General features: G+C 36.1%; 1 protein-coding gene across 2 annotated transcripts in view; it reads left to right on the top strand.

Annotated features, from left to right (window-relative positions):
• The window catches only part of CUL5 (cullin 5), a 31,182-nt gene that overhangs the window by 12,625 nt on the left and 4,317 nt on the right, over positions 1-14,240 (top strand). Inside the window, exons 6-18 of one of the 2 annotated variants that reach the window (XM_083855903.1) lie at positions 469-614; positions 691-771; positions 1,974-2,067; positions 5,278-5,408; positions 6,115-6,222; positions 6,819-6,883; positions 8,880-9,012; positions 9,541-9,672; positions 10,317-10,440; positions 11,159-11,334; positions 11,453-11,614; positions 12,291-12,409; positions 13,681-13,804. In XM_083855903.1, the coding sequence (XP_083712029.1) occupies positions 469-614; positions 691-771; positions 1,974-2,067; positions 5,278-5,408; positions 6,115-6,222; positions 6,819-6,883; positions 8,880-9,012; positions 9,541-9,672; positions 10,317-10,440; positions 11,159-11,334; positions 11,453-11,614; positions 12,291-12,409; positions 13,681-13,804 (1,595 nt within the window). Of the gene's footprint in view, positions 1-468; positions 615-690; positions 772-1,973; positions 2,068-5,277; positions 5,409-6,114; positions 6,223-6,818; positions 6,884-8,879; positions 9,013-9,540; positions 9,673-10,316; positions 10,441-11,158; positions 11,335-11,452; positions 11,615-12,290; positions 12,410-13,680; positions 13,880-14,240 lie in introns of those variants that run through there. The other variant, XM_083855902.1, reaches the window with a different exon arrangement.

Raw genomic sequence — 14,240 nt, 5'->3', positions numbered from 1 at the left:
TTTTCCAAATAGTGCAAAGCACTGCAATAAGCTACTGTCTCCCTTCTTGTAAAACAGGGGAGAAGGTCTAAAAGACATTGTGATTCCAGGAGCAGTGTCTAAGAGAAGCTTTTTGCTCAGTCAGGTGGAGAACTTTCCACTTTATTAGGCACTATTCTGAGCTTTTATTATTCCTTCCTTACAATTTTGCAGTTGTATGTGTGTTTATGGTTACCAAGTTTGAATGTCTGAAGTGCTGGAGCTAAGTATGAATTTTTTTTTTCCAGTTTGCCATAGTTGATCTGAATGTTTCTGGGAGCAAAGATTGGCCAGATTTGGTTACCTTTGTGATCGGAATCCATTTATCAGATACTTCAAATTGTTCAATCAACCTTTTAATACAAGTCTCACTCCCTCATTGAAATTTGCTTATTATTAGCCACATAAATTTCCAAGACTTGAGAGTAAGTTTGGACTTTCTCTTTGCAGTTAACCTTTGTTCTAATCCTGAAGATAAACTTCAGATATATCGGGATAACTTTGAAAAGGCATATTTGGATTCAACAGAGAGATTTTATAGAACACAGGCTCCTTCTTATTTACAGCAAAACGGTGTACAGAATTATATGAAATATGTAAGTAAAAATTCTGTTGTAGCTTTGTACTGAATGTGTTAGTACTTAAAATGATTGCTGCTCTACTTTTGCACAGGCAGATGCTAAACTAAAAGAAGAAGAGAAAAGAGCACTACGATATTTAGAAACAAGACGTGAATGTAACTCTGTAGAAGCAGTGAGTATAATGTGTATGAAAATCATGTATTTCGTAGTTATATAGTGTTATATTGTAGTTTTTAGTTTTGTGTTACAGTATTATTTGATAGCAGTAAATTGAAACTGTTTATTTTATGTTTTTAATCATAAATTATTTGTTGCAAAAACATGTGTTACTTTCCAATCTGGTAATCTACAATTTCTGCAAGTGTTTTAATAGTATATGTAGATATTAAAAATTAAAACCGAAGGGCAGGTTTTTATTCAGATTGGTTTTTGTTCTTTCGTTTTCAGTTAGGTGTGGCGGATTTTTTCCCTATGGTTAACAGTGGATGAGAATTATGTTTGAAAATAAACTGTCAAATCCATTTGGCAAAGGATTTTTCAGTGCTCATTTAGAACACCTGAAAGAGTTATTGTTCATTGCAATCAAAAGGAGCAATAGAAATTTCATTAAAGCTGTAATAAATTTTCTCTTAGGCTGAAATATGGCCATTTAATATAAAAGATGGGTTTTCTTCTTTTCTTTCCCCTTCTTCCTTCTTCAGCATTTTTTTACACAGTTGAAATTCTAAAGGGAGATTTAACTGCAGTGAATATGTACATAATTGTCTGTGTTGAAATTAGTTCAAGAAACAGGTTCTTTCAAATAAATACCTTTTAAATCTGATCATTTTTTTGAAGTGGATCAAAATGTGCTTTACACCTTTTGTTAAGCTGTGAGTCATTCATTTTGCACAGGTATAAATTGTAGTCTGTATAAAGAGGCTGACAAAGGAGAGATGGTCCTGACGTGTACAGGCAGTTTCTGTTCTAGATCTGATGCCTTGTTCGAGCCATCCAGCCTAGTCCAAATAGGGTATGCTGGAATGAGAACTATTCTTAGCTCTTGGATATATACTTGGAAATGAAGTAGGGTAGTTACTGTTCCAAAAGTGGTGGCTCCCTTGAGAGAAAATATTTGACAGGAATACTAAGCTCATTAATGGTTTGGAGGAGACTTTGCCACCTTTACTAACCTCAACATTTTGAAGAAATGTGGTTCCTGCATAGATTCTGTTCAAACTGCACATACTTTCATGAGTCAATGAGTGAGTTAATTATTTTATAGAGCTAATTGTTGAGGACAGGTTAGCTTTTGTGTCATGGCAAACTTGAGACACATCAGACTTGAGCATTCAGATGGCTGCTTGAGCTAATCCTGTGTTTAATGTATTTCAGCTCATGGAGTGCTGCGTCAATGCCCTGGTGACATCTTTTAAAGAGACTATTTTAGCTGAATGCCAAGGCATGATCAAACGAAATGAAACAGAAAGTAAGTGGAGCTTCAAGAGCAGTGCAGGGTGAACCCTGCATGAACTGCATAAAAATAGATTTGTGTGTAGATATATCAAATTACTGTTTTTAATAAATGGTGGTAGTGTTTCATTTAAAAATGTTATTGCACCTGAACAATCCCACAAAAATTTACTATAGTCGATTCATTTTTTTCTATCACTTTTGAAATCTATATACACAGTACACTTGTTTGAATGAGTGGATAGCTCTAATCTTGCTTGAAAGAAAATATTTTGTGTTCTGTTTTCTTTATTTTTTCCTACACTTACTTGAATCATATTGACCAACTCTGGTAAATGTTCCATATGTCTTTACCTTCTCTTTGAGTACTCCACATACAAACATTTCCTCTTTGTTTCACCCCACTACCTCTTTACACCTGGGAAAAAAGTGAAACATATTTTTATAAACAATGTTTTTTCTGAAAGGCAGGAAGAAATTTTTCTTACTCTGATTATTGATATCGGACCTGTAGGTCAAATGAACAAAACCTCTGCAAGCTGTTCATGGGGTTTTATAGGCAGTGTATCACTGTGAGCATTGAAAGTTAGCTCTGTCTTTTGAAAGTTTTCAGAAGTTTTTTTAACTCTGCTGCCATAAGTTGAGAAGTTTGTGTGATTCAGAAGTCTTCTGTTGGTCCTGTATGATAAACTAAATATGTTGTTAAAATATTATAATTCAAGTAGGAAAAATTAAGGAAAAAACCAACCTGAAATCACAGATGAGATTTTCTTTGAAGTCTTGGCATCCTGCAGCCAGGGAATATTTTCTAATATCTTTGGAGGTTTTAATTTCTATGGAAATGAGAAAACTGTTTTATGACTTAGAATATTACAGAAAATACTCACTTCTAAAGCCAGCATTTAAGAAAATATTTGACCTCAAAACTATGTCATACTGATCTCTTCATCTAGCAGCATGATTTCTGGCAATAGTCCAGAGCTAAATGTAGAAAGCAATGAAACTTCTTACGAGTATATGTTACAGCCTTTGGGAGAATGCAGGAGGCTTATGTAAATGCAGAGCTCCAGAAGGGTTCATCTGCCAAAAGACCTTTCTTTAGAAACCTGTTGAAATATTCACACAGCCCTCTCTTGTGGCTGTGCCTGTCCTGTGGTGATGCTTGGTTGCAGAGCACTTCCGTTTGGTCTGTCAGAACTGTTTCAGATGCTGCAATGAAGGATGCAAGTGCAGATGACTGAAATGTAATTAAAGACTGGAGCTATACATAGTAATATATACATCTGATGGTGTCCTCTGCTGTGCTTTGCTTAAGCATCTGACTTTCTGATTATTATCTGCCCCAAGGAATTCAGTGATGCTTTCTTTATTAAACAGCACTGACAAAAAAGGGTTGTTTTGGTGAGGAGTTTTGGCTGTAAACTGGGCACACTCTTGTTATATTAAGTAATATTTACATGCTGTGCAAAGAGAGGAAGGCATAATGTTTTCCAACTAAAATCAATCAAAAATATCATAGGTTGCAAACACTTCAGAATTGACTTTCTGTGGTTTTGGTTTTTTATAGTTTTGGGGAAGGGAGGCCTGAATTTTATTCTTGAAGTGCAACAGAAGTAAAAAGTATGCTTGGCTTTCATCAATACAGAATGAAAGCAGACTTTGAGTGCCCCAAGAACTACAGCATGGATTTCTTTACTCTTCAGTGTCATAATGTATTCTGAGAGAAATTCCAGTAAAACACTCCTCTTGGTTTTGTTACTTTGAAATCTGTCTTTGAAGAATTTATGGCCTTTTGGGTCCTGCTGTCTTAGGGTTATACCTGGAGTCTTCCTTCGCTACTGATTCTTAAGAGAAACCATTGATTTTTTTTAAACTATTTATGGCATCACTACTGTACAGAAACAGATGTAGAGCCCTTTAATGTATCTTTCTGTTTCTCCTTTTCTGCCCTCTTTTCCTCCTTAGTCTTTTTAAAAACCTAGATTAAAAGATCCAGTAGAAGTTGAGTTTTTTGGACTTTTTGTATGTAAAACAGTGCTGCCATTTGTTACTGCACATCTAAATTGCACTGAGAATGCCCCCAAGTACCTTTTTGTTTTCTGGTTCCTGAAATGCTGTCATTCAGCCCATTGCAAGTTGTCTGTAGTACCACTGCAAGTTCTTCTTCAATGTTGTTTGTAGTTTCCATTCTCTAATTTGCATTGTTATCTTCTAAAAGGATTTTTTTTTCTTCTCTGTTCCTTTCTGTTTACTTCTGTTTCAGTACAGATGATGGTAGCATATTTCATCCTCAGTGGTGTTGGGAACTTGATGTTTGTTGTTGACAAAAGTAATGCAGAGGAGAAAGCAAAGAGGTGGCCTCTGACTTTTTCTAAGTAGACATAACATTGAGGAACTAAGTGGATCTATTAATTTTTTTTCCTATCAATAAAGAATCAGAGTCTATTTGTTCTACTTCATTTGTTGCTGTGCTGAGGTCGAATCTCTGTGGTCTCTTTACAACAATCTGGTGACCTTAATCCCAGTGTTCTTTGTGGACAGCTTTGTCAAGATGACTACTGATGTTTCAGTATCTTTTTTTTTTTTTTAAGCAGTATTGAAATATCTTCACAAAAAGTAGATAAATAAAGTACATCACTTTTTGAAGTTTTTGTACTGGTAACTTTCTGAAAAACTTTGGGAAGAAGAGCTCGCTGTTTGCATTAGTCAGTTTTGGTTACTTCAGAACTTTGCAAGCTTTTGTAAAACAAAGCATTGTAAGTGATGTTGAAACAAAGGCAGGTGTGTTTGGCTTTAATTTAAAATTTAAAAATGTCTTGAATCCATGCAGTTTTCTGCATTCACTCCTGTAGACTTCCAACTGAGAGACATTCTTGCCAGCGATTTGAAGGCAATTGAAACCTGGACTTAATCCAAATTGGCATTGGTTTTAGGGGGGTCTTATTCAAGCTTGTGGTACTATATGCATTAGCGTACTATGTAAGATTCTATATGCATAAGCAAGGATTACATTGCAATAAATACATTTTTTTGCCTTCAAAAGTATCTTCTTTTAAGACCAGAATTAGGACAGTACTCAAGACATCTTTCCTTTAAGAGATGAATTGGATTATCTGTTCTTCACATATTTAATGTTCCACTTGAGATGTGCCTGGGAGAAATGCAGTATATTTGGGTTTTATACAGGTCTTTGACTGGTGGCTTCATCAGTATTTGTATCTTTCAGAGTTGCATTTAATGTTTTCACTGATGGATAAAGTTCCCAATGGCATAGAGCCTATGTTAAAAGATTTGGAAGAACACATTGTTAGTGCTGGACTTGCAGACATGGTAGCAGCTGCTGAAACTATTACTACTGTAAGTGTATTGGATTTTAGTAAAATAACAATAGGAAAACAACTTTGCAGTAGTTAAATATTTTCTATTTGTGGGACAAATGCATGAATAGAAATAATGTTTAAGATTTTATGTTTAGAGATCAAATTTTGATCAACTGAAAGTTTTAAGTGTCTTTAGGGTAACTTTTTATTCTTTGTTTTGAGTTGTGACTTTAAAAAGTGATTCTAATTTGCAGTAAAGGTTATAAATTAAGTGCGAGGGATGCTTATACAATACAATTATGCTAGAATCTTAATTTAAAAAGCCAAATCAATTTTTCCAGAATTATAACTTTCTGATGAAATTTGAAATTTACTTTCAATCTGAGAGTGGTTGTTCAGTGTGGAAATTATAAGGTTTTTTTTCCCCACTGTATTTTTTCAGCTTTTTATAACTTTTTTTTCTCTGGATCTAGGAGGCCTAGGTGTCTGCAGCAGTTAGGATGTGGCATGTGTCTTTTATTGATCCTTGAAAACGTCCTTTAAAATAGAATGTTACTGTATAGTACTTGAAAGTTAGGCCTACATGCTATAGAGCTCTTCAGTCCAGAGACTAGAGAGAAAATGTATATTCACAGGATGCAGGCTTTTTAGGGTACAACATTTTTACAGATTAGGGAATTATGTGTATGCTCACACTGAATTCTGTGGAGCCTTGGTTTTTTATTTGATTTTTGCCTCTTCAGGATTCTGAGAAGTATGTAGAGCAATTGCTCACACTATTTAATCGGTTTAGCAAGTTGGTTAAAGAAGCTTTTCAAGATGATCCGAGATTTCTTACTGCAAGAGATAAGGTATGTGTTTCTGCTGGTCTTTTGTTCACTATAAGATTTGTTCCAATTTGTGTTATGATGTCTCCAAAACACTTATGCCCATTCACTGTTAAATTTAGAAGCTGTTATTACTCTATTAAATATGCAGACTAAAATATTGATGAAACTTACTTCAACTGAGGAGCTTTTAATTTCTGTTGTAGTGCTGCATAAAGTTGCATATATTCAGCTTTGCAATAGAGCTTTGTTGTAGAGCGTGTACATTAGAAGATGACCTTTGTATTGAGAACCTCAATGTCCTATTCAGCAATAATTTGTGTTTAGAATTCACTTGGTATTTGTCTCATGACTTCAGATGTGCAACCTGGTCCAGGTAATCCCTTCCTGGGTTGTTGTTTAAAGGAAACTACTATGGTAGTGGAAAAGAAGAAAACATCAGTTCATTGTGAAATTGAGTCATAGAATTTGAACACTCAAATTGAAAATAGCATCTGCAAGCTTCGGGCTAATAAAAAATGTTGACTTAATTCCATGTTACAGTAGTGTAAAAAGAGAATCTTTGCAATTCATATCAGAGAGAAATGGAGTGAAGCACCAATAATCTAATTATTTTTCAGGCGTACAAAGCAGTTGTGAATGATGCTACAATATTTAAACTTGAATTGCCATTGAAGCAAAAAGGGTAAGCCATGTAAACTTTATGTGAATCAAGATTTTTAAAGTGTCTCTTCACAAAATAATACTGTGTTTAAAAGGGCTTTGTGTTATTTGTATTATGGAATTTCAGATTGCTTATTGACCTCTGGTAAGACTCTTCGTATGGAAGCAGATCAGTGAATAGTGGCCTGGTTCAAACTTGAATTCGTTTGTAGTATTTGGGGATCTGTTCTGTTATATTATGAGTCAGTTTATTAGCTGAAGTTAATAATAGCTTCTTGGATTATTAATTCCAAAAACTTCCGCTGTATAACTGCTGCAACTTCAGCAAAGGTCCTGGGGAAAAAATGAGGCAATAATCTTCATGGGAATAACTGTGGCTGATTAAGGTGTAACCATCCACAAGCTGTTTTCCACCTCCTCTTGTGCCAGTTGTGAGTGTGACCTGTCCAGCTGTTGCATTTTTGTTTCAGTGCAGGATTAACCAGGTTAGTTTAAACAACTTCCAGTAGATTAGGGAGACCTGCGTGACTCAAGAAGAAGGACCATGCTTACAGTGCCTGCTCTGCTAACTCAGCCAAGAGAAGGTAGCAGTCAGTTAATTGATTGTTAACATTTACCGTGTGATGTGCCACTTGAGTAGGAATTTGTATATATTTAGGTGCTTGGGATTGCTTATATATAGTTTGTCATCTGATTTGCTATGGAAACAAAGCTTTTGTAGTTGGGCTGCCAGCTTCCCTTTCTAATGTCTTCTAGTTAGGAGTGGATGGTTATAAATATCTGTCCAGCGTCTTGGTTTGTGTTCTGGGTTTGGTTTCAGATAATGGCAAGCCTGAATAGGGATTAGTCTTTCTCCTTGTGTTTATTGGAGGAATGCAGTCACAAAACACTGAATCCCTGCTTTCTATACTTCGCATAGATGTAGGTAAGGTGGAGGAGTTTCTTAGGTGTCTTCTAATAGTGTCCTTTGCTCTGGGGCCATCCCAATTGATACCTCGTTGAAACTGTTTCACTTGTAAAGTGCATCCGGCCTAGTGGTTTCTTAGAAACCACTGTGAATGTGATTGTCTTCTGTTCAGCATTTGTCTTCCCAAATACTTTGAAGTTGTCTAGATATGCAGCCTGGTTTGAGGAAAATGAAACTTCTATAATATCCAAAAGACTTGTGATCTGCCTGTACTTCAAATTGTCTTTAGGAGGGCAGAAGACATTAGCCTGCAAGCTGCCTTATGAGTTAAAAAAAAGGCCAAGTTGTGTGAAAAATGTTAGCTCTGTCGATACTAACCAGTGAGAGGGTGAAATAATGAGCAAGAAAAATGATTCCTGAGCTTGCTGTGGGCCCTCGAGTAGCAGTCAAGTTGTTGCCATCTGACTTTGGGGTTAGGGGTTGGTCCTTGCTCTTTGGTTTTATTCACCAGTCTAGACACACGTTCGGAACAATACCTGTGCTTGATGCATTTTGGAGAACTACAGTCTGTCTGCTGTAGCATCTTGTTCAACTTTAGTCTGCATTTAATCTCTTAGCTGTTAGTCCATCCTTTATAGCTGGGGTGAAATAATTTTATCCTGTTACTATGTGTTAGATGTGTTGAGTTTTGCAGTCTGTGAAGTGTGGTGCAAGAGGCTGTTCTTGAGACCTCATTACAGCATACTGAGGAGATGAGTGAAACATTTCACTGTAGCATTTGTTAATTCTTTACTAGAATACTTCTTTCCATGCAATATTTTGTTGTTTCAAACTGTAGTTTCATCTATGTGCTTCAGTGTTACTGTTTTAAATTTGTAACTAGTTAAAATAAGCTGTAGGAGCTGTCTGAAAGCATTTGGCAGTATTTATTCTTTCAAAAAGAAAGGGTGTTATCCCCAAGTTTTCGTTAGTTTAACAAGGATATAAATTCACCGCCAGGATCCTTGCCAAGGGGATCAGGAGAGAGTGGTCTGTCTTGTTAACAATGTGACTACTCCTGAGTAGCAGGATTCTGTATGGTTTCAAGAAATACTGTTCTTCTTTTATCTAGTGTTGGATTGAAAACACAGCCTGAATCCAAATGCCCTGAGCTTCTTGCTAATTACTGTGACATGTTGCTAAGAAAAACACCACTAAGCAAAAAACTAACCTCTGAAGAAATTGAAGCAAAGCTTAAAGAAGTGGTATGTTTTTTGCTTTCTGTTTCTCAGTTGTTCTGAAGAATGAATTTGTTTGTTTTATTTTCTTATGTGAGTTGAGGCCTTCATCTTCAAAAGTAGTTATGCAAGGTGTAATAGTAGAGAAAAAAGTTTATTATGTTATTGTGTGTGTTTAAATATTGTAAGTCATTCAGTGTTTCATGTCTCCTGTGTCAGTCCACAAAATTGGTATACTAAATTAATGCCTATATGAGACTGTAATTTATTACAATAGCTAATATTTGTCTAGAAGATACAGGAGATTATTACATACCAGTGTAATTTTTTTTTTTATTTAAGAGAATTTCTTGATGTTTGACAAATGAAGAAATTGAAGGTGTGATATTATAAATCATTCATTGCTGATGCCTATGATAGTATTAGCACAGTTTGCTCTTAAGGCAATGTCAAGTAGCCTTTCTCTAGTCATGGTCTACGGGGCCATTAGATCAGCATTCAAATACTTGTCTGGTTGACAATGTAAATAAATATATTAAACTCTATTTTTGACAGCTTTTGGTACTTAAATATGTACAGAATAAAGATGTTTTCATGCGATATCACAAAGCTCACTTAACAAGACGTCTGATATTAGATATATCAGCTGATAGTGAAATTGAGGAGAATATGGTGGAATGGCTCAGAGTAAGTAGCATCATGTCCTTCTTTGGTTGTGCTGCATTCTTGTGATTAATTAATATTCTACTCTTGAACTTATATACCTTTCTTGCTTAGGTGAGTTTTATCTTTAATAGTAGACCACTCAGGACATCTTATGCTTCCCTTCTGCCAAAGTGCTTTGTGAAAGTAAAATTGTTTGGCTCTTCTCTAATAGTGGCAGTGATAGATTTTAAAATATTTCACATATGATTATATAAAGGTTTCATATATTCCATATGCAAATAAGGAAAATGCATGTACTTGTTTAATTATGTAAATAATTTGAGATCCATTCTAATTTTGAATTTTTATGTAGATTAAAATATTATTTGCGTGCCATAAACATTCTTTCAAATCTCAGAACTCATAGATTCCTTAATGCATGCATATGTTCTTCAGCACTTGAATTTCTTTAAAAGAATCATCCATCATATGCCCTTAAAGGATAACTACTTACGATCTATGCAATAAACCTTTATATTGCATTCTAGATTCACTATTACTGTGAAGTGATGATACCAGTGTACTTCTTTGTGCTCTTAATTTATTCGAGCTTATTATTTTAACAATAAAGCTTTTTGTTCATAGTTTTCTATGTCATATTTACTCTGTTCTTTTTGTTTATATAGGAAGTGGGAATGCCAGCAGACTATGTAAACAAGCTGGCTAGAATGTTCCAGGATATCAAAGTCTCTGAAGACTTGAACCAGGCCTTCAAAGAAATGCACAAAAATAATAAACTTGCTTTACCAGGTATTGTTTTCAAATTATTTGCTACTTTTTATTTATCTTAGTGAAAAATAGCTCTGTTAAATCTTAAGTTAAAAATTATGTTAACTGCAGGTTGAACACAGTCTCCACGGCATTGTTGCCCCTAAATTGGACGTGTCTGTAGACTCTGCTTTCTTCTGCAGTTGATACTAGAGCTATATCATTCTGTTAGTTATCTTGGGTTTTGTTTGTGAACAATCTGGCAGATACAGATTCCCTTTTCTGGTAGACAAACTGCAAGCAGGGGTTTGAATTGGCATCAGCCAGGTGAATGCCTGAACTACCTCCTTTCATGCTCTCTTCATTCTTTGAGTGCTCCATGCTGTGCTCCTCTATCTGCCAGCAGGAGAGCTTGGATGCACACTATGAAGAGCTTAAATCACATTCTGAGATTGTTTCACTGATGAGGGAGGCTGAGGAACATCAAGTATTGGACCTGCCATGCTGAAAACCCTTGAGTAGTGCTTATAAGCATCAGCTGTAAAGCTGCACCAAAGTTTAAGGAGCTCTGCAGCAGCAAGCCAAAAAAGCAGATTTCAATCAGTGCTGCTGGCAGAAAGCCAGTGGTGCATAGAGTGCCTTAATGTTTAAGTAGGTAGAAACCCTGCAACTTCCTGAAAAATCAGTCTTTTATAATTGTGTTGAGAGTCGGAAAAAAACCCAAAACATTTTGGTTTATCTCTCTGATATCATCTTACAGCTGACTCTGTGAATATTAAAATTTTAAATGCTGGCGCCTGGTCCCGAAGTTCTGAAAAAGTGTTTGTCTCGCTGCCCACGGAATTAGAAGATCTCATCCCAGAGGTCGAAGAATTCTATAAAAAGAATCACAGTGGTAGAAAACTCCACTGGCACCACCTCATGTCCAATGGAATTGTAAGTTTGTAGTTTTCATTGTATCAGTCTCAATGACTGCGCTCTTTGTGTATTTATAACAGTAAGAAAGCTTGTGAACCAGACAGGATTTTAAGTAAAATTGTCATCCTCTTCACAGATAACATTTAAGAATGAAGTTGGCCAGTATGACTTGGAGGTAACAACATTTCAGCTGGCTGTGCTGTTTGCGTGGAACCAAAGACCCAGAGAGAAGATCAGCTTTGAAAATCTTAAACTGGCAACTGAACTCCCTGATGCAGAACTTAGGAGGACTTTATGGGTATATCCCTTTCTCTTGAAACAGATTGCTTCTAGATTTTTGTACTCTGAAATACTCAATTAGCATTTTTAAAGCACTGTCTGATAACACTTTGAAATTGAAATGTGAACGCCTGTTTTGGTAATTAATCAGTTGTAGTGCTGTTTCCTTGCACTGTTGCTGAGCACACACAGCCTTTACATTAACACGTTCTTTCTACCCAGTGTTACTTCACAAGCTTTTGGAAACTGCAAGAATTTTTTGACCATATGCTGCCTAAAGCACAGAGTTATGATTGTGTTTTGTCAAGTGGGTCTGGTCTAATTCTAGGAAATTAGTGACACCTGGTAAATATATGTTGCTTAAAAATAACTTCAGTGTTTGCTTTAGCAGACTTGTAATTATCTGGCTCATGAATAAAGAGAGAAATTGTGTAAGTCAGACTTAACACCACTTCTGCAGCTGTGAATTTGTGTATTTTACTACTTTGTATGATTTTGCTTATGCTAACCCATTTCAGAAGGAGATTTGGTAAACTGTGTCCCCTCTATGATTTTACTAGTTCCAAACAAAGCTATGTGGTTCCCTAACTAGAGTCAGCACAGCATTGAGTTACGGTTGTAGAAAGTAGTTGTTTCCATTTAGAAAGTCTGGTGTTTTATTTTCATTCTTTCTCCCCCTCCCCTTTTCTCTGTAGTCTCTTGTAGCATTTCCAAAGCTGAAACGTCAGGTTTTATTATATGAACCTCAAGTCAATTCACCCAAAGACTTTACAGAAGGAACCCTCTTCTCGGTGAACCAGGAGTTCAGTTTAATGTAAGATGATGTTTGAAAAGTAAAATAACAATGTACTATTTTATAACTAAAGGAATTCACTTTTACTTGACCTTTGTTCTTGAAAGTTTTCAAAATGAACCTAGACACATGCTTTGCTGCCCTACCCTCACTTATTTTGGTACGTCATGCTTCAAGTAGGTGATTGGACTAGATGACCTGCAGCAGCTCCTTCAAACAAATGTTTCATAATTCTAATTTCTGTGAAATTAAATTTCTTTCATACTTAGGGAGAAGTGCAAAATTGGAGGCTTTGCTATGTTCCAGTTAGATATAAGTCCATAAAATTTTATGGAAGACAGCCTGTAACTAGAGCACTAGTGCTGTATTGATTATTGCACACACACAGAATTTCAGAAACAGAGGTGATAAGTTAAAATAAAGGAAGTGAAACTGCTTAATAATATGGTATGCTGTGAAGAGCCAGGATTTTTGGTGTGGCTCTCATCAGAGAGGAGTGTTTATTTCTGTGAGAATTGCAGTGCTCTTTTACTGGTGCTTTGAAATCCTTCGAGCACAAGATAACCCAAAGAGAGAATATCAAAGTGGTATATACTACATTCAGAGTGGTTTACTTGCTTCTGCCTGCCTCTGCTGTCAGTGACTATGATGAGAACTGGCTCCTTGCTAGGAATCTCAGATTCTGTGCCTCATTCTAAGCAGCAGCTGGACATCTGGATCTGTGGAGAAAGAGATAAGTGACCAATCTGCTTTCCTGGGGCTTAGTTGTTGCCCAGGGCCATAATGCTTATCCCTGTCATCAGGGTTCTGAGCTTTGGGGAATGATGAGAGGACATGACAGAAGACTGAGGCTGTTGAGAAAGTTTGTGGGTGACCACTGAAGAATGCCTTCAGCTTTCTTTGTTGCAATAGCTGGGTTTTTTTCCGAGACAGTTCTTTGATGGAATATTAACTAGTCAAATTTCCTGAACTTTGTTGTAAAACCTTCCTCTAAAGAACCCTACATTTATATAACTAAATTGAAATATATTTTTCTGAAATTCTATTGTTTCAGCCACTGGGTTTACTTATAATGCTAACATTATTTAGGTTTCATTGTGTGGAGACGTTGGCCTTGAGTTTTGATCTGCCAGACAGCTCTCTCACTGCTGTACTGCTAATAACCTAAAAGTATCTGATCTGTCATGGTACTTGCTGCTAGAATTTAAGTCTAACAGGAATTCTGTAATTGAAAGTGTTTTGGATTTTGGTTTGTTTTTTTGCTCACTTTCATGCAATACAACTTTTTTCAGAAAAAATGCTAAAGTTCAGAAGAGGGGCAAGATAAATTTGATTGGTCGATTGCAACTGACTACAGAGAGAATGCGGGAAGAGGAGAATGAAGGAATAGTCCAGCTAAGAATATTGCGAACACAGGCAAGTAACTGCCAGAGGAGAACATTTTTTATTTATTTCATTGCATTATTATTACTGTAGTTTATTGTATTATCATTACATGTTGTCCACAGTTGGATGTTGATGTATGAAATGGGTGCCTTTGAATCCCATTGGAAGTCACTTCTGCTGTATGACTCCAGATGCTCGTGATTTTGCATGTGTGTTTGTGCACTTGTGTATCAGCCCCCTGTTCTGAAGTACCAGGTTATCATCTTCAAAGAGGACAAAGCAGATATTAAACAAGTGATGAAGGCATAACAGTGTGGGGTGGGTGACAACAACAGATTGGTAAAGTTGACTGACACTGGCCACCACCATGAATGAACAGCATTGTTGATCTTGATATCTATTTGATCTGTATGAAGAGAATAATCGTGGATGTGGGATCAGGCTGTAGTAACAGCACTGTGACTTC

Source organism: Zosterops lateralis, assembly GCF_965231275.1.
Source record: "Zosterops lateralis genome assembly, chromosome: 2".
NCBI lineage: Eukaryota > Metazoa > Chordata > Aves > Passeriformes > Zosteropidae > Zosterops > Zosterops lateralis.
This window is presented reverse-complemented; position numbering and strand designations above follow the sequence as displayed.